Source organism: Glandiceps talaboti, chromosome 16 (genome assembly GCF_964340395.1).
Source record: "Glandiceps talaboti chromosome 16, keGlaTala1.1, whole genome shotgun sequence".
NCBI classification, from domain to species: Eukaryota; Metazoa; Hemichordata; class Enteropneusta; family Spengelidae; genus Glandiceps; species Glandiceps talaboti.
In genome coordinates, this window is record NC_135564.1 from 6,547,605 (window position 1) to 6,569,542 (window position 21,938).

Below are 21,938 nucleotides of genomic sequence, written 5' to 3' on the forward strand. Positions count from 1 at the left end.
TGTGTTTTGTGTAAACCTTTGCTCCCAGCTGCCAAGTGTATATAGAAATATAAAAGACTGCATATAGTTTTATTATTGTATAATGTGCTGCTCTCCGTTACACGGTTTGGCTAAAGGCAAGCTTAAAGCACCTAAAACTGTAGAAAGACCTGAAAACTGCATATTAGTAAGAAAGTTACAAATTGCTAGTATAATAAGGAATGGAAAATATATCCCTGTGTCAATCCAAGATGCTTGAATATCATACTTTTCATCTATCAAAGTTTACACTAAAAAAGACAAAATAGTGATTTTCTTATAACTATTTAAAAACTAAGAAACCAGACCAATTTGTACAAATATGAAGCCTTAAATGTGTGAATCCCCTCTTCAAAAAATATTAGTAAAAATGTTCAAAATAACGCAATGCATATTTTATGTTAGTTAAACATAAGCACTAAAATTTATCATAATTTACGAACAATCTCTGAGTCAATATGGCACATAAGTGCATTTTCATTATTAAAGTGTCAGCACTCTTTTTTTAAAAGACAAACACAGAACTTAGAGTTAGAAAAATAATTAATTAGCTGCTTAGCTGATAAATAGAACTAGAGATAAAGTACCCTAAATAGGGGAAAATAAACAAACAAGGTGTCATACTCTACAGTGTTTTACTTAAAATTGAAAATAATTTATAATAATTTAGGTAACGCTTGCAAAGTTATTGCTCACTAACTAACACACTACTACTGGCTGTTTGACATTTAACTAAAAATACTTAGGGAAGTTAGGTAAAGTCTAAAGGTATGGACTGAAGTATAAGCTTGCTACTTATGTACTCATTTATTCCCTGATATGCAGTTAATATGACAGACACTGGGAAGATTGCCTCAACTTTTTTTAACTTCAGAAAACGAGTGGTATTTCATGATCAAGGTGATAGTTATTCCTGTTTCTAATCCATGTATGAGTTTGACGAGAGATTTTAACTTTCTCTGAGCCATTTCTCGATTAAGTATAATGAGAGATTTAAACACTTTCTCTGAACCATTGCAAGATTAAGTATCACAAGAGATTTACTTTCTCTGTGCAAATCCTATATTAAGTATAATGAGAGACTTAAACTTTCTCGGAGCCATTTCTTTACTGGCATATCTGTAAATCGCCTTTTGTCTATTGCCTGTTTTAAATCTGACTGGCTCAACAGTTATTCTGTATATCAAAGGGCATGATCACTGAATTATATCCAAATGAGAAATTTGAAAAACATTAATCCAATATTTGAATTAATTACTCACACTCTCCTCAGCCCTAATTATACATTCTCTTTTAAATCTTGAAACTGAACACACTTCTTAGTAACTGATTTTTTGAAATATTTAACATCAAACATGAAGATTATGATTGAAAAGTTGAACTCTAACAGTTGCATTGCTGTGCATTTCATTTCACGTCCGTGAATAGCCTTTACGCGTCTTATCTTTAAAATGTCACTTTTGTCTACGCCACAATTTATTTTGAACTGGCAATGATTTGAGTGCCATTAAGGAAATTCAAGAATCAGTGATCATGCCCTTTCTGTGCAGATATTATTGTTATTGTGTTTACTATATGTAGAGTCAGCCTATGCATGAGGTAAATTTATTGGCAACCACTCACAAGTGGCAAAAATTATTATATGTCCTAATCTATCAAAACACTATGGTAAGTATCATAAACTTACTACAATTACAGCTCTACTAACTATCTCTCCATTTTATTCCTGCAGCAAATATAGACATCTTGGAATGCTTTTACCACATAAAACTGGTAGACTATCTTTTTAAGTACTCTATTTATCTTTACATAAAACATTTTGCATTCTCAATAATTTTTTTAAATTTCAACTTTCTATAAATTCCACCATTTTTCCTTTTGTCTTCCTAAGTGAAATACTGGAAGTACACAAATATTGAGTATTAAAATACCCTGTACATAATTAACCCTAAATAGACTACGTAGCTAGAAAAATTTTGAAACTGCTACTGTCCATGTAAGTAAAGTAGCCAACACATGGTTGAAAAACAAATATTTTAGCCATCACAATTCATTGAAAAAATGCCACAATTGAATAGACGAACTTTATAGTGGAATGCTAATGATATCTGATAAAACTGGATTGAAATATATAGTAACTTTAATTTTAAAACTATTCTTTTCTTTGTTAACGTTGTGACCATATATGGGACAACAACAACAGCAGCCATAATCACCGATTAATTCTCAACTTCTGGTTTCGTCTCTTCAACCTGAGTTTTTGGAGCTTCTTCAACTTTACTCTCTTCTGTTTGGTCCTCTAATACTTTGAAGTGAGGTGTCTTGGACATCTGGAGACTACACCATAAAGCAGTGCGAGCTTTACGAGTGTGGCCAGTTAATTCTTGAATGCTTGCAGCTAAAGCCAGTACATCTGTTAACGAATATTTGAATAACTATTAAACACTGCAGTGATGTTTAATGAACCAGATCGAGTCTCACATTTCTGAAATTGATGTTCTGTTTTACCTTTATGAAATTCTAAGTTTCACTAGAATGATCCGAAACAAAGTAGTTTATAACTTCATCTGGGAGGGATTTCAATCATAACGACTATTTCAAGACTCAATCATTCGAAAAACTGATAAATAGTACTAACCAATTACTAAGCTTACGTAAGCCATAAGGTCAAACAAACATAACCACTGTAAGATATTTTTCACACATAGCATAACAACTCTAATCTTACTATTCATCTTCAAGGTGAAATTCAATCAATCAAACAAAGGAAACAAAAGATACTTGTTTATGAGGAATACGAGGCACCTGGAGAGTAAACTCATTGGTGAAAAGAAAACAATTTCTACGCCCTAATTGGAGAAACTTAACTAGAACTGAATGTACATACCTCTGTCTTCCTGATATTTGGCACCACCATGTCGGTGTCTGTTGGTAGCGTTGACAATCTCTTCTTTACGTCTAGCTTGTACTTTACGTATACCTTCTAGCCATTTGTCCATTGATACACCAATGTTTGCATGCAAATTATCTTTGATAAGCCAACTGATTTTGTTAGTCAGAGTAATGACCTGCAAAAAAGAAAAAAAAATTAATAAAGTTACTGAGGGTCATGATAATTATTACATTCAGAAATATAGTTCATATCAAATATGATAATCATTTAGAGGATCTGGGATGAAATATAACACATTTTTATACAATTTAATACATATCGACAGAAAAAGATGTTGTACCATGAGAATGTTGAACATGTCATCAATGGGCACTTTGAAATGACAAGCGATCAGTGTTTAGATTATCAATATTCCACTGTACCAGTTTGCTATAATTAAAACTTTCACATGATAGATAAAGATACTCTCTTGATAAGTCTTGAATCTAGAATAAAAAAAGGAGGTGTCAATTAACTTACCCTACTATGCTCACGCAGCATATCCACAATCAGTCTATCAACTCTAGATGGATTGGATGGCAAGCGTGGTATTGGTGTATTATTGGAACTAGTTAGCCGCTTCCCAGGGTTCATTCTAGCTAGGTCTGCTTCCGTCTGAATAGCCAGAAAATACAAATAAAATCAATTATATTGTTTTCATAAATTCAGCATATGTGACAGGCAGCACCATTAATCCTCTTTTTCCAAACTAGTATTTACTTGTGTACAAATAAATACCCCTTGGGAGAAAGAGGATTAATTAAAACAAACCTGGCAACAGATTCAAAAATATTATGGCAATACTGGTAATACTTCATACTCCATATCTCTATAGTGTGCTCGCTACTACAACACACATTCTTTGTTGTAGGTACAAGCGACCTATCGGTCAGAATAGCTCCGCTGTTTGTTTTTTTAATTTAATTTTTTATTTTGGTGACATGTAGAAGTGGTTCAGGTCTTCACTATGCAGTTTTGTTTTAGCGATGCAATAAAGTGGTTAGTGGTTTCATATGATGTCTCACTATAAAACACATTTTACACAGAAGTTGGTAATGTATTGTACTTTTATACCATAGTCACCATTTTATAACAAAAATCTACTGTTATGAAAAATTGCACAAAATCTCAGAAAAAAATGACTGGGAAATGCACACAAGAAAAAGAAAAAAAGAGGATTTTGAGGTTGGCTATAAATAATTCCAGTGTCTTACAGCTGTAACCCTGGAAAATTTTAATGATGAATGAAATAAACTAGGGATCTAAAATAATTTTGAGGCAATTTGAATTTCAATTTTCTAACAAATTTACAAAGTCAACAACATTCAACTTGTACTAGTTGTGGTAGATATATATAGGGAAGAAATGTATTAATCGCCATCTTAGTTTCCGTACGGCGACAATCTCAAGTACCCGGAAGAGAGTCATTCTCAGCCATACGTTACAGTGGTAACACTCGTTCATGTTCGGTTACCTTTCACAAAGAAAACACAACGAAATGGTTGAAATGATCTTTTTTTTATTTCTTTTCATCACAACAACAAAATCTGCGTGATTGATCAAAAGTGTTGTAAACTAAACCAGAAAGAATTATCGGACTGGCTAAACTTCCCGATGAACTGGAGTAAGGTCCTACTACTTCCAAGTAAGCCTCGATAGTACTATAGTACGTGAGAAAATCGTCTCAAACTAGCGATACAACTTTCAAAATATAACTTGACATGTCTTCATTTGTTAGAGTTATACAATTCAAGACGGGTTTTCACTCGAAAACAACAATTCTGTGAATAATGACACTCTGAACGCAGCGATTTCTCGGACGATGTTACCACTGTAACGTATGGCTGACAACGACTTGCTTCCGGGTTAGTCCCTCGTGCATACGGGTGGATTGTCGGCGATTAATACATACATCGTCTGATATTTTAATTCACAGTGTTTCTTGTGACCGGCGCCTGTCAGCAGACTCTGCCATTTTTTTCATCATTCCATTGTATTTAAACCGTGTACTTGACATTTCGCAATATTTATAATTCTCAACAAAATACCTCAACATGCCTCACTTCGCTCGTACTCAAAGCAGCCCCGCGCGGTATGATCACTGACACTGATGACATGATGAGAGAGAACCTTTTCGGATTTACATGTAAAACGGGGAAAGATACGCAAAACATAATGCAAAGTCTGAAGCCAAATTAAAGTTGTAATTATTTTAATTATTTTTACTTGCCAAATATTTGCATTTTGGAAAGGCAAGACACGTTCATGTCGTTTAACTTTACATGTGAACTGTCGGCCATAACTTCAACCGCATGTCTGGCATGCCCTTCCTTACGCAAGTTGTCTGAATTCTGGTTCACTGTCATTCCAAATTGCACGACAATATAGAATTAACCACAAGTTACATGTTATCTGAAAACATCACACTTTTATAGTGGGTCTGAAGTGTGATTTTAGTGAGTACCAAGAACGTCCTGTGTTGATACTCAAGATACTTGCTGTGGAAAATCGCTCGGTCAAATGAGGTCACCTTCAGCTTCTGGTCGAATCAGGATAGAGTATGCAAATGAGGATGTTGCGGACTGATTTGAAGTTTACAACCCTGTTTCGAACAAACGCTTGTCATTTGGGCGCCCAATGCGTAGAATTATGACTATAGCACATATTACATTGCTTGTTTGACGTCAATAGTGTCTTTTGAAAAGTGGCAGTTTACTTAAAGTCTCGTCGACTGATTTCCAATATGGCGTCGGTCATTATGCTCATTAACATATTCATTTTTTTTTCAAATTACAAAAAAAAAATCATAAAAAATAAAAATGAGGATGTGCTGACTTGAAATTAACAAATCTGAGTAAGCTACCCCCTGCGCATCAACACGCCAGATATCAAAGCAATCTAATAAGAGGTTTTCAAGGAGTTGATGAAAATGACATTTTATGAAAAAAAATCATAAAAAATTGAAAATGGCACAGATCAACTTGGCATGAACAAATCTGAATAGCCTCCCCCCAGGGAACATGCACACCAAATATCGAAGAATTCCGACTGTCACTTCCGGAGTAGATAGTAAAAATATAAAAGTTTGACGGACACCTATGATTCACTCTACTCTCTATACCTCAATACCCACCTATACCTAAAGCTACGCTTTCAGCTTTCGCTGACAGCGGAGCTAAAAAATAATATACACAGTGGGTTTTCTTGAAAATCTTCACATCGGAGTATAAGGGAACACCACATTTTGGAGTGTCACAAGGAAGTGTGTAGGTGGTATGTCAAATTGAATACTAATCTCTACAGTACTTTCATGATAACTATGCATACATAAACATTTGTTTCCACTATTGTAATGAATCCACTGTAACTGAGTTACTACTTACACAACATTTATCTATCAATAACTAATCATTGATTGTAAATATTGAATTTACAGTTTGAAACAAGGTCCTGACTCCTGGATCTAAAAATTATGTAGTATAAATATATAATTTGGCATTCAAAATTCATGTTTAGATCATTGACCACAAAATTACATATCTATGAATTTTTTCACTCACCTTCTTTCTCTCTTTTTCAACAAATCGGAATTGGTCATAACATTCCTCCAGACGGAAATGCAGCTCGTTGGAAGGACCACTGCGATTTCGTGGCATGCGGAATGGTCCGAATGGTGGTGGAAATCCATAGAAAGGCATACCTGGATGATGATACATGTCATAAAACATATCAGGAGGACACATCTCATGAGGGTACATTTCTGGTTGCATTCCATAGAAACCTGGGTGTCTGCCATGATTATAGGCTCCATAGTAATAATCATACTCCATACCATGTGGCATCTCATGATGGGGGTGCATCATATGGTGTGGTGGAGGGTAGTGTGGTGGATATTTACCATCAGGGTGTAAGTACTGTGGTGGCATAGGGTGTGGATGGACAGGAGGATAATCTGCAGTTAGGTATTCTTGGCTACCGTTATCATGGTGTCTGTCTTGATAGTGGTTTTCAGTGGCATGGTTTCTTTGATTCCCATATTGGTCAGAGTATCTGCCCATTTCTTCCGGGTACTGTTGTGACTTGGCCATTTCGTCCATTGGTTGGTGATTCATGTATTGTTTCATGGAACCTTTCTGCTGTTGTTGTTGTTGTTGTTGTTGTTGTTGTTGTTGTTGTTGTTGTTGTTGTTGCTGCTGCTGGTGGTGCTGGTGTGGTTTGGTTTGCTCATTCATGACACTGGTGAACTTATTTTTCTTCTGCAATGCTGCCATCAACTTTGGATCAAAATTATTCATTGGTGTTGGCAATGGTGATGGGACTTTATTCACATGATTTTGTGATCCTTTGCTCAGTGTGTTCTGTACATACCCTGGTTGTCGGTAGTTGGTGCCATGAAAGTCATGGTGATTCTGAAAGTCTGAGTTGATACCATAGCTGTGATTTGTTTTGTCTTGTTGTTGAGTATACATTGCATCAGAAAGTGAATTGGGTGTACTTGGACTTGACCATGATGAGGCATTGACACCATTTTCAGATGTGATTACGCTGATAGGTTGCATATAATTCTGTGGTCTGTGTTGTCTACCAGAGGTATGCTGGGGGTCTGTATTCTTCTGAGAGGTTGCATTTTGTGCACTCATCATACTAAAATAAGACTCCTCTCCTTGGAACCAGGTACCATTCATTTTCCTACCACTTTCACTTTCTCTATCATTCCACTTTCCAACTTGAGGCTTTGAGTATCCCTGATGTTTACCATCATACTTCTGAAACTGGTGATTTGTGTTGTTATTGTTGTTCTTCATCAAACTAAATGACTCCTCCGCCATCTGACTGTGTGAGGTAAAACCTCCAAACTTTGTACTTGAGTTATTGGACACTGGTTGGTGGTTGAAGCCATTGCTGACGGGTCTGTCTGTTTTGTTTTGTTGTTGTAGGTGGTCTGAAAAGTAGAATGAAATACTTTGGGTTATTTGTCAGAAAATAAACAGAATGAAATACTCTGGGTTATTTTGTCATACAATATCAATAATTCAGTCATGAGATATTCCCTCAAAATTTTTTATTATCACTATCAATTTATAAATTATATTATTATCAATTGCATGACTATCAATTTTATGCTAAAACACATCAATATGTGTTATCTGTACACTTTCACTTGGTAAAGCAATGAGCTAATAATTATTATGATTTCAATAAAGATGACATGTTTTTAGCTTGTTTACTGTTATTACAACCTTATTTACATATTTGACATTTGGAGTGTACTTTGAACATATTTATTGTTATAGGCAAACACAAATCTTAAATGCAAGCTATTTTTTATGTATCTTGGCTACATTTTATTTTGGCAGAAAGAAATGTTGGCTACAGTTTTGGCTGAGCTAACTTCATAAGTTAAGCCGAAATACACGCATTCACAGCAACTTCAAATAAAAGGTAAAATTTGTCATTTGATGAATCAATGTTATTCTACGAAGTGAGAAAAGATATCACCCAGTACTGTTGATTTATCATTTCTAATAATACACGTTTCATAGGACTGGACTAAATAACAATACATACTGTGATATTGCAGCCTCTCTTCTGTTAGCTGTTGTGTTTTACTCTTTGTATGGAGTGTAGCAGGACGTTGATTATTAGTTGGTGGCAGTTGTTGAGATTGTGTTGATCCATTCCTATAGGGTTCAGTAACATCTACATTAAATGGCAACGATGGGGGCTTGTCAGATGTTGGGGAGGGTGATAAATCTTCACTACCAGTCGACCAAATCTGACTTTGAAAGGTAAATGTTGGGGAGCTGCTGCAACAAAAGAGAAAATTGTACTGAAATGGGAAAAACAGTGTTCATATCGCAAAATCCTGCATACCATATGCAATGGAATAGATTTAAGGCAGATTGCTTCAAGCTATACATAATCCATACCTAACTTATTTTGTTATCGGATCAACAAGTTAAATGTTGAAACAGTTTTGTATGCCTATTATGTTAAAGTTGAATATTATCTGATGAAATTGAAAAATCTTTAAAAAGGAGATTGAAAATACTGTCGAAACGAGATGCACAAAATCAACAACACAGAGCACAGCTTACTATAATTCTATCGCAGGGAAATCCATATGGTTGACCATATGTGAAGGCATATGCTACAATATTTCAATATTTCAAACCCTAAAAATGAAATGACTTCTTTTCAATATTTTTACAAAAACTTTCTTCTCTATGTTATTATTTCCGGTGCCTTTTTGATTAGAACTGGTATTTCCATCATGAAGTCACATAATAAATAACCCACTGGTTTATGAAAATTAAAATTACAGTCAAACAATAGTCTAGCATAGTTTATTTCCATAATATATTTCTTAGTTTCAAATACTATTGACCACGATAATTTGTAACAGAATTATATCATATAAACCGAGCACATTATTGATTTTATGAATGATACTTAGTATGCATAATTTCCATAAATTCAAATAATACACATTTCTACAATATTCATATTCATTAAAAGAATTAAAATCTGAAAGACTGAATCATAATCATCAGTGTGCCTGCTTTGCCTTTTTGATGTGCCACTGATGCACACATTTTCTAGTGACGCACCAAACTTTTGTGTTCCCTATCTCTTACTGTGTGGTGATTCACAAGAAATGTCATTTTGACTCACAACAACAAAATTTGGATATCATTAGAGGGCACACTGATAATCATAAATAATTTTCAGTCGATTAATGGCCAAGTTTGGATTTGGATGAGAAAAAACCACATTTGTCTGGCAGAACTATAGACAAAGTTGGTCCACAACAAAAGAATGATCCCATGTAATCCTGATGTCTACTGAGAACATAATACAAATACAAGAACCTGGGATTGAAACCAGGGTCTTTAAGTATACAATGACTTACTTTTCATAGAATGCTGAATCTGGAGTGTATGGTTGACCATCTCCTTTATCAAAGCTATCTTCATCAACTATTTGGTTAACAAGGTCATCTAATGCCCCCGATCTGTCTAATGGGTTATCACTGTGATGAGAGCGATCCGAAAATTGAAAATGAATATCGTCATGGATACTGTTTGGTGGCTGTGGCTGTTGCTGCTGCTGTTGTTGTTGTTGTTGTTGTTGACTATCCGTAGTTGTTGACCAAGGTGTGTAAAAGTTGGCTGGGTTGTTCAGCTCTTTATTGTTCAAGGTTTGCTGCATCAATTGCATTGTTTCCGGATCAATGTTAACAAATGCATTTTCCATGAAATTTTGCATCTGAAGGAGAGATTAAAAGAATGTTACTTAATTAAATCCACTGGGATCATGGAGGAGAAAGTAAATAGAATTAACTGATTTTATTTGTCACAGAACCTGAAATATCTAGCATTGCCAGTTTCTTGGTTTACATGTGAATGCACGTTATCTGTAAATGACAGCATTTTTATTTGCTGGCTCTCAAAGTATACAATGTACAATCCCAGGGTACCAGTATATATAAAGGCTTTGTATAAAAAGCTTTGTTTTGAGTAAAAACAGTGTTTTTGCTAAAGGTTTTACATATTAATAACTGAAAAGGAACAACATGGTAAAATGGTGATAGTTTTGCACGCATGTAAAGTTTCTTTTGGTGGAAAATGATAGAGAATACTGGCTTTATTTTACCCACAGTAACCATGACAATAATGCTAAATATATTCACAATATTCTGTGATACAGTGAAACCAGTCTAGAAATAACTACATTTCAAACTATACGTGCACAACATTTCAATATTGTTCATAACGGTTATTTCAGTTAGTCTGTAATCCTATTATATATCACAGTAGATGAAGACTAACAATATGTTTCCTGCTACAAATCGTTGTGTTATGAGTAAATGTGAGGAGATCACTTTTAATTTTAATATAACACTGACCTGAGTTTCTTTCAGGTCAATTTTTACATGTAAAACATTCAATGCTTTAGAATGGATAAAACCTTTTGGGACTAAATAGAAAAGTGTAACAGTAGCACAGTGTAGTAATTACAATATATCAAATTGATAAATATTGACTTAGTATATTTATGAAACAAACAAAGCTGGAATAGTAATTCTGAGGATGTAGAGTTATTGATTTTAATGTGTGTTGTATGTATTTATATGTCATTATATCTTTTTACATAAATTATATTCTCTATATTATCGTACAATGACAGTGTTTTCAGGATGAGAAAGATTGTAAAAAAATGCTTCCCTTTGATGGATAACAATTTATGGCACATAGAAGAGTTCAACTGATAAATTCCATGATTTAAATGACCTCTAGGGATACATTTTGATTAGTGAATACGTTCCAATTACACATGTAATCAGATATATAACAGAAAGAAGCACATTAATTCAAAAGATGACCTGAGGTCATTCATCCTCGGTACTGACATTGTCATTCCTGTTTACCTTTTCTATATCTTAAATATACATTGACTGCTATGATGAGGTTGGTTTTATACTCACAATGACATGGTTGAAAGAATATCTTATACTTAACCATTCTAAATGATTTATGAGAGATTTCAGTAACAAAACATACAAAAACGATGTAGAATTGAATTTAGCTTAATATGTTCAAACACAAGTTTGAAAATTTTTACCTGAAATTTTCAACTGCATACTTTGTCAACAGATTGACCCACTATTCAGTACACATGACCTTCTGAGCATGTAATTTCAGGTAAAATGTTCAGTTGTGTTTGGAACAAAATTTAAATTCAATACTATGGTTTACCAACACAGATGGATTTTCACTTGAAGAATGCTATAGAGTTTACATTTACGATTTAAAGTCAGTGGAATATTACTTTCCTATCTATACCAAAGAAAATATAATTTATTCATTAGTACACTGATAAGCACTATTTTTATCATTCAAGAAGTAGTGTCTTATTATTGGTTATACATGTAAGGCAATCCTACCATACATTTGATATATATCATGGCACCGTATACATTACTGGCTACCATGTAGCGTAATACTATAGGGTGCTGCATCTTCAGTGAAACAGATTTTGAGCATTAAAAGCCACATAAAATTGGTTCTTTTGTATATTTGGGTATATTTCTGTTGATTTGGGATTAAATACGTATATATGACATGTACAAGGAAGTCAGGGGAGGGGGTGATATTTCATGGTTTTTTTTTTTAAAGAAAAGAGACAGTGTATAAATTTAATCTGCAAATGAAATATTGCATGGCACTTATCAAGGATTTTTTACAGAGTGTGTCAAAAAGAATTTCAGTAATCAATGTATCAAACTGTCAAGAGAGTATATTAGCTGATAGTTTTATCTTTGATTTACATAAATAAAGGAAAACATGACTAAATTAAAAGATGTATGCTATACCATAATATTTAAGATGAAACCACGTTTCATCAAGTAAATTTGTGAGGTCATTTATAAATAATTCATTCCATCAATTTTCTAATCAATATAAAATTCAGATTGTAAATTTTTCTTTTGATGAACTAAAAGGAAAACTTGATTAGGAGATGTATTTTATGCCATTATAATAAGGCCCTGTCTAAACCAATATTCATCTTTCCTTGTGGAAGTAAATTTGTGAGGTCAACTTAATTGTTATTCTTAACTAAATGTCATACATAAATAATAATTTAATCTACTGTATTCATGAAAAAAGGGAAGTATTTTTGTTAAATAAATTATAAATGTAAAATCATTGCTATTTCAAGACCAGTAGCATGCACCACAATAATCTGTTTTCAGTCAAATAAAACAGGATGTTATAGTAAGTGAGATAAAACCAGCGACACCGGCGACATTATTCTGAACTAATGAACACAAAATTCTTGATATTTTAAATTAAACTGTATTCTCTCAATCTCCTCTCTCAATTTTACAACTGTTTTCAAACTTCTGTACAGAAAGTTATCTAACTGTTGACGCCTCATTTCATTTCACCTGTTTTCTTGATGAGAAAATGCACTTAACCTAATTTTACCCTATCAAGAATTTCTATTTTTCGACACTCAGTGAAATACATTTTGAGACAAAAAACATAGTTATGAAAACATTGTGTATCATCATATATGAATAGTGTGATATCAACAAGATTTCAGAACATATTTACTTTTAGGACAGAGATTGTGACTTGTTATTTGTCGGTTCTTACTAAAAGTGTCATTCAAATTCGACAATGAAAATACAGCCAAATATCTCTAGCATAGTATATTCTGAAAGGTGCATTGCCATTTATGTTTTACTGAATTGCTGCAGTAACTGTGACACCACCATGACGATTTCTATTTTGGTCAATACTCTGCCATGTAGTTGCCAAGCTAAGTAAGTATTCCCACAACACTAACATTCTCACTTGTTACGTTTTCTATTAACTTTAATAAATTTTTTCATTCAATGCTATCTCAATGTCATTAAATTAAGTGTCAAACTATAGGAAGTGCACCAACTATGACAACAGACTAACTCCACCTACAAAACAATGTGACTCACATCAAACATCAACCTAGTTTCTTTTATCCTCTGGTCAACTTTTTAAAAAAAAACAGTGCCCACCCACTCAGTACTTTATCATGATTCAATTGTGGATTACTCTTTGGGTGGATACCTTCTCTAAAGTGGAAGAAACCATTGACGGTAAACACAGAATATGTATGGACATGCTATTAGAGTATACTGCGAGGGATGTAAAATCATGTGTGCTTGGACAAGGTGCTGTGACCTTTCCTATTCTCTCTCTTTGAAAAGTATCACAATTACAGTGTGTATGATAGGTGAAAGACAGTTCCTCTTCTTTGAAAGCATTTCAAGGCTGTTATAACTTGTAAGCTTACTTCCCTCACAAAGTGAGCCTGTAATATTGGTAATACTTTTGTGAAGTAGGACATTAACACGTAAAATTGGGAAGTTATAAATGAAGAGATTTTATGGATGGCTACTATGTTGTAATTTATAAACTGACCTACAACATTAATGCTGAGAATAACAAACTGGCAAGCAATGTAGCCCTTACCTCTCCATTCATAAAAGTAAAGCCTTTGTTATCCTCTAAGTACATATGATTGTTCACCATGCTGGCTGCCGTCGTCACATCATCTTTACTCAAACCATTGTAGTCTGCATTATAATACTTGGTCCCAGGATTTACAGTTGATTCCTGAAACAAATGACAAACAGATTCAGAGAGATATTCTAGAGGTATCATATGCCATATGTAAAATAGTGTTAGTATAACCATACATGACAGGTCATTTTAAATCAAAATGCCTGATAAACTATTGACCTGTTCATTTCTGTGAATGTCAATAAGAAAGTTTTAAGATATTTTTTTTCACAACATACATTTAGTTTAAAACCCAAACGACAATACAGAATAGAAATGTACTTTCATATACAAGTATCTGTATCACTAGTACCGGAAATACTGACAGTTACAAATTGTTATCAAATTACCTATGCTTATTGTACTTGGAGATATGACAAATAATGCAATGATGTTCCTGTATAAACCCTTACCCTTTCCAAGATATGATCACTACTCTACATTTGAAATGATTACTTTTTCCTCTTTCTTTTCAAACCTTCCACAATGAACAGGATATTGATGTTAGATAAATGACAACTACTAAACTAATAATACATCAGTACATGATGAGATTCTGACAGCAGTTGCGTTCTTTCAGTGATACATGATATACTAGTATGCTGGGTTAATAAGTCTGACATGTCAGACATTCTTATTAGACAAATCATTTTGGCTCTTTGGATAACAAGTAAACAGAGGCTTATGTAAAACATGAAACAGGAGATGTAAAGTAAGTCTGAAAGAAATATGTATGCCAGGAAATATAGCACTGGTAAAGGTAGCTGCAATAATTGTAGACGTAGTGCTTTTTTTCCGTTCCAATGTTTAACTGGAAGCAAACGCTGCAATTCCTGTAACATTAATGCAAATAGGTGGAAGCCATTCAGATCTGAATCGCAAAGTTGGGTGGATTTTTCTGCTAAGTTACATCTTACCTGCCAAAAAATCTGACATTTCCTAACTCCAACAATAATTATGGAGCCTTCAAGACCCAAGAAATGTTCAGAGGTACCCCAATCCCATCAAAATTGGCAAAACGTAGCAATGCATGCAGCATTTTGAAACAGGTAGTATGCTGACATCTCGCTCACGTTTTCAACGTGATCTCGATCTATTTGTGTTAACATAACAGGAATTGTAGTGTTTGCTTCCAGTACACATCGGAACGAAAAAACCCCACAAAAGATAAGAAAAACCCTAAAAATCACAACAAGCGCTACAATTATTGCAGCTATGGTAATGGCACACTGAACATAAACTTTCTTAAAACGGCAGTTCTTAGATTTTTTTTCAAATAGAAATAAATAAATGATACATAAAATACTGACAAGTTGACAAATTCATTGATTGGGGAAATGTGACCCACATGGTTAGTACCCATTGCTGGCAGAAGCTTGTGAGAGAAGAATCACACAGTATGAGTATATACAGTTTGTATCGCAATGTTTTACCATGTATAACTTTTACATTTTCTATAGTTTGACTCATAAATTTAATTTTCACAAGCTGTTGGCTGCACAATGCCACTAAAGGGAATTTGGCCTCATTTGTAGAATGATTATACTGTATTGAATGAACAAAATTCACTGAATGAAACAATTACTGTGCTTAATGAGGCTAACATTGTCACTGACAAAGTAAAACATGAAATAATTTGTAATCTGTTAAATTAATACTTTACTTTTGGGTGTGACATAAACTGAACACAATCTGACATTAATGTCCACCCTTAAACAAATAATATTGAGTAGAATCAAACAGAAAACTTGAGCAGAATATGTGAATAGATTAATTTCCAAATATAAATTACTTTGGGTGGGTCTGAAAAAGGGGTATTGTTAGCAGCTGTTACTCATCGAGTCATAGCAATTGTCTTTTGGGCTGATTGTAAAGTTTCTCTTTAATTTCCCAGTACAGATAAATAGGAGCAAAAGGGTAATTTAAATTCCTCAAAACATGATTATAAACCAGAAGTCACTGAGAAAACCTTTGTGATTAACATATGTCCCCCCATGTCAGTACATGTTTTTATGAAAATGTATGTACAAAACTAAATACATGTTAATCAAGAATGAATATAGGGTGTCTCCTTCTCATGTTCAATGACACTACAAATATTATTCAAACCTTCAAATTTACTCTGTAGAAGCAAATCTAATGAATAGTAGTAACTGTATACTACTGAATAGGCTTAGGTGGCATGCTTACATAGTTAAAATGAATGAGCATCATGGCCATTAGTAAATCAACAGGTGGTTTAAATTTACAACTTACACAACTTTTAAGTTATACAACTAACTGATCATGATTATGTGACAACTTCATTTAACAAAACAAATCAAAATTGTACAACGATAGAATATCTGCACTAATAGTATTGACACAGTCGTCAAGTTCAGTACCCTATCTAATTATGAGGCTGAATATTGACGAGTAGGCACTTCAACAGGTGAAACTGACATTTGGGTCATGGCCAACAAACAAACTTGTCTCTCGCCTCCATACATTTGATAAGTTGTATCATGTACTCACTGCCATGTATAATTGTGAACTTGATAAAAGACTGTTCATTTCATATCATGGACATTGTAAATAAATTCTTTAACACAAGGTTTGGTACAATGAATAAATGGTATGAACTTCTGAATACAATTTATAATGGTCACTAACAAAATACAAAAGTCCAGTATGCTACTGTGGTACAAATGACATGGAGAAATCGACTGCCCTGCCATGATTGGTATGTGTATAAACATGTATTTGAAAGATCTAGAACTGAAAGCAAAAATACAAATCTGACACATAAAATCTTCTAGGATACACTATTGTTGATATTTGTTTACCCACCTTAACACTAGCAAGCGGCTTAAAGATCATACTTTCAGCAGAAAAAGATAGCCTTCCTCACTTTTCCTCAACCACAGACCAAATGACAACCCTTTAACATTTCCGCCAAATCTCAAACTGAAATCTGTTGCTAACGGTGGTGAAAAGATTTTGTCTCAACATGTTTGAAACATGTTGGATTATTTGTCGACAGGCACATGTGACCCCCCTGACTACACAACAGGTCACCTTTGGTGGCGTGTCTATTCAATGTTCTCATTAGCATACTTGTTAATCTGTGATTGTTTATCAGCCAAACAAAGAATAGTGATGACACTTTCACTACTTTGTCCACATATAAACTGTTCACTTTACCTCATGAACAGCCAGATTTCACTACAGTGATTTTCATGTATTGTAATGAAGAACAAATGTTACACACAATAACAACTGTAGGCAAATTAGACATGTATTGGAATTTATTTGTGACTATACTTATCAATGCTACCTCAGTATGTTAAAAACATAATTAATTAAACTGATAACCATACACATGACCATTGGTTGATAGAAATACGAATCAATATTTTTTTTATTGTGTTTTTGTCAGACAAGAACAAATCTATGGCTACAGAGTAATAATAAGCACCAGTGTTACTCTATATCAATATTCAACTACACTCTAGTGGCATTTGTTAGAATTGTTGATATACTCATACAAGTCCACTATTTTGAAACTAAAATTTTGGTTGAAAGTTACGGAATATGTATGTATGTTTACTAGTACAGTTATATCACATACATTGTAGGAAAATAAGTAAGACAAGTAAAATCATGACTGTTAAACCAACTGTAATTTTTTGTTGGCATGAAGGTCAAATCAATTCAATAATGGAGTACATCATTGCATGTCAGTATGATTTCACATAATTTATATCATATTAAGAACAGTATTTTGAGGATTTAAGTTATATACAAACAGTTCTTTGTTTTATTGTGGGTTGTTTTGGTCCAATTTGCAGCCAAGTTCATTCTATATGATGTATTCTACTCAAACCAGTGTACCCTGGCTTGAAGCCAAGTACTTTACTAGTGTATTACTACTATATCCTTGAAACATGTGAAATGGTAAGACTGATCTCAACCACCAAGCAGACTGCCTCATCCACAGGTCAATGTGTGTACAAGCATTATTTCAACGCCTCCATTCATTCTTTGAAGCAAGCAATCTTTTTTACCATACTTTTGCGTCCGCCTGCCATTCCTTCACACCATGATCCTAGATGATCCAATTTTCTAAAACTATCAGAGGCTGAATTTGACTGGTTTCGTTCGTAACCATGGTGACTTACAGCGAGTCGGAAATACGACTGCATTTTATTTGTCATTGATTAGCGGCGGTGTACATGCTGTGACCTGTCAGCTGAAACGCGCCTGTCACTGCAACACGACTCGGTGTGATCTTTTACGTATACAGCACGTTACCCTCTATGCTACGACTAAATGAACAAGTAATTTCAAACAGCTGTTACAGGGAAAATGTTTGACGACCTGAGTGATCTCCAACAATAGTAGCGACTAGGGAAGCCCTAAAAGCACCGAGGCCGTCTGCTCATGACACAACACGAATGGAAAAATATAAGTAAACATCGCATACTGAAAAAAATTGTCACAGTGACCAGTGATCTCGCTTACAGTAATCTTTACCGGAATAAACAAAAATGTATCTTGCTTATGTGACATAAATCTTCCACACTCTCACCTTAAATAATTTACCTCCCTTTGCCCTAACTAAAACATGTTTACTTAATAATATCCGATTAAAATATTTCGGTCACAACATTTAAAATAAAAAATCAGATACATGTACGTACTTATGAAATGTCACACTAACAGGTTATTTTAGAGATTAAAATGAGGTTGAATTTAATATCACCACGAGAATGAAAGAAGCTATATCTGTATGAATTCATGTAATTGCAAAGGGATTTGTTGTTTCACGCAAATCCCAACAGGTGCCCAGAGATTTTTAGGCCGAACAGGTTACAACTTACACCCATTGCAAAAATATATGATCAAATTTTTTATTTTAATTTTCCGAAATAATTTACCTGCTTACTAAGGTGATTAGTTTGAATCTTATCTGACATTATTTTCATACAAGATTTCGGTGCGTTTCAGATATTCACCTTTTTGTTGCCCCTCTTCGTACGTACGTACACAGCGACCGCCATTTAAAATCCCATCGTATGCCGAGTGAAAACAAAAAGCCTTGTGAAAAGTTATCGAAAATTGCAACCCGATTGTCATTGTTACAAAATATCTACATATTGACAATAAAAATATACATCTTAATCAAATACACTGGCAAAAAATACGTGTGTATGACAAAAGTATTCAGTTCTAGAGAATTTTTCGCGGTTAAATATCTAGACGACCGAGAGCGAACGACCTACCTACAATGCATCGATCGCTGTATGTAACAACATACCGCTACCACGTACCCACATTTTTGCAGAATTTCAAGACAAAGTATTGTTAGAACGAGCAATAAATTCGCACACGAAAGAAGTAGTAACATACCTGCCCATCGATATGTTTGTAAACAGATTTCGAAAACTGAGGATGGCGATTTTTGGGAGGTTTCCTTCTCCCTTCATGGTGGAGCTCCATCACGGAACAGGCAGCATTTTCACTATGTCAGTGCGCTGTTCCATACACACTCCCACCGGAAATCTTATGCAACAAATACGTATATTTTCACTCACAGCGAAGTATTCTGTTTCGTGAATGTTTACATTAATTTTGCCTTATTTTGGAATAAAAACAATTGTATTACATGCTACAAACTAGATGCGAGCTCATGATCAGAAAACGTTTAATTTTATCAATTATTAACATTTAATACGGCAAATCAGCTGTTTGGCGACGATTTTTGTAAGCTGTTTTATGATTGGTAGATATTTTTAGCCGGTAGCTACGTTTGACGTCAACGCGTATCCATAATACACATAATGTATTAGCAATGCAACATATGTACGTGTACGTGTGTTGCAACATGCTACTGTACGATTGAATTAGTACATGTCTACTGGGTTTGTAAAGGGATTTAATTCAAAGCCTTCATACAACTGTGACAATACTTTTATCAAGGGTAATAATACAGAGAACGTCGAGGGTGTCTTGAATATGGTAAAATGCATACAGTCACTCAAAATAGTTGTCAAAATTGCTCCGTTCATGTTTTGACTGCGGTCTTCAACATGTTGACTTTCTTTGACATTTATATATTAAATAGTATACATTACCTTGTCAAACATTTTTTAAAATTTAATTGTAATTTTTCAAGGAAAATTCCACAACAATCCTTAGGAGCAAACATCAAAAGACGATTTTTGAAAGTGTGCTCACATACATGACATGTACATGGAGATATGTGTCTTGCTTCATGGCCATTATACAAATCTTGGTTAGTTCGGCTGAATCAGTCACTTGTGGGCTAATATTCTATTCTATAATACAACATAATGGCAGTATTTACGAATATTAAAAATGTGACATCACCACTGTTTGCATTTAAAAATGATATAATTTTTAACGATGATATTTTATGAAAATTCAGATACCCAATAAATGCCAATTATTTTGTATTATGATCCTCCTTGAATTGAATATTAGCCCACAAGTGACTGTGCGCTGAAATATGGATATCCATGTGTTTTTTCCAATCCCTCTATTATGTTGTATTGCGATTGAAACTTTAGGTAAAATTCACTTCCTGTAAAGCCAAAGTTGAAATGTTATAAACTAAAATAGTTCTGCAAGGCCAAATACACTATTTGCACTAGCAAGATGATCTGCTAGTTGGCTTCATCTTTATTCTTTGTTACTAATAATGGCAGTCCAGGGAAATAGTTACATAACCCAACATCATTTTATTTCCTTCTGTCATGCCAAGTAAAGACTGGAAAGAAATAACAGGAAATGATCTAAAAATGGGTTTTGTGTCTGTATTCATATTGGATAAAGAACTTTCACTAGAACTGAAGTACATTTTATTACTGGAGCTGAACCAAAACAAATGACACATTTTAAGATTTCTGTATATTCCAAAATAAAATATTACATTTAACTCTTGCCTTCAGAAGAACTATTTAATAGTGCTATTTGATAACAATAAGAAATGATGGGAAATTATTATAAATAAAGAAAAAATTCCACCAAAACCACAAGAGAAAGACAACACTACAAACAAGAATCTCTCTACTAGGAATTACTACTTGCACGTTTCTTCCTCCTATTGAAAGTGATTGCTTTTCTAAAACAAGTTTTTGAGGTGCTTAAACACTAGACCCCAGATACACAATTGAATGTCAACACTCTAAATATTAAGATGTGCTCAATGCAGTACTTGAGGATTTTTTTTTGGAATGTTATTTTTCAATTTTTATATTGAAAAACAAACCTTTGTTCACTGCAGTATTCACTGAAACTGTGCTCATCACCTACAGTAAGCAGAACTCTTTCACTCTCAAGCTCTGCTCTCAAGTACTACATTAGAGTCATGATGGTCAAATGATTTCAGTGACCAGCTAGGAATCTTCAAGGTGCCTGTTACTTTCTCAACGGCTTAATTTGTCAGACAAAATTTGAAACATTAGTGCCCCAGTCAACCTGGTTATACAATTGGGGACCTGGTAGGATGGACATTGTTATGGCAATGCTTAAATCTGATGCACTTACAGAGGCTGCAATAGATTGTATGTGTGCCCAGGGATTTGAAGATGAATGAAAGCTTAAAAAAAATTTCACTTTTGTGGCAGTATAGCTCCGTCCGTCCCGGGGAGGATGCCAAGGGTAATAATCATTGATATAGTTCAGTAAAAAGAAACCATAATTTCAGAACCTGTTGTAATAAATTCATGAAAAACCTCTAACATTCTGAAGGTCATAATTTGTAGAAAACGAAGGGGGGGGGGGGGAAGTGAGTTAAAATTAAAGGGGGTTTACAAGAAATTTGAGTCACTTGAATTTATTTTTGTACGATAGGATATATAAATCTATGTGAA

The 21,938-nt window shown here is 34.1% G+C and overlaps 1 protein-coding gene across 1 annotated transcript; it reads right to left on the reverse strand.

Moving 5' to 3' along the window:
- Nucleotides 1–698: 698 nt before the first annotated feature.
- LOC144447561 (uncharacterized) lies at nt 699–19,543 on the reverse strand. Its single transcript, XM_078137622.1, has 9 exons — nt 19,453–19,543; nt 13,972–14,115; nt 9,864–10,219; nt 8,519–8,757; nt 7,186–7,892; nt 6,511–7,140; nt 3,431–3,565; nt 2,906–3,086; nt 699–2,431 (listed from the first exon to the last, which is right to left on the reverse strand). Exons 1-9 carry the CDS (start codon nt 19,540–19,542, stop codon nt 2,238–2,240), a joined length of 2,676 nt encoding a protein of 891 aa, XP_077993748.1. The 5' UTR covers nt 19,543; the 3' UTR covers nt 699–2,237.
- Nucleotides 19,544–21,938: the final 2,395 nt, after the last annotated feature.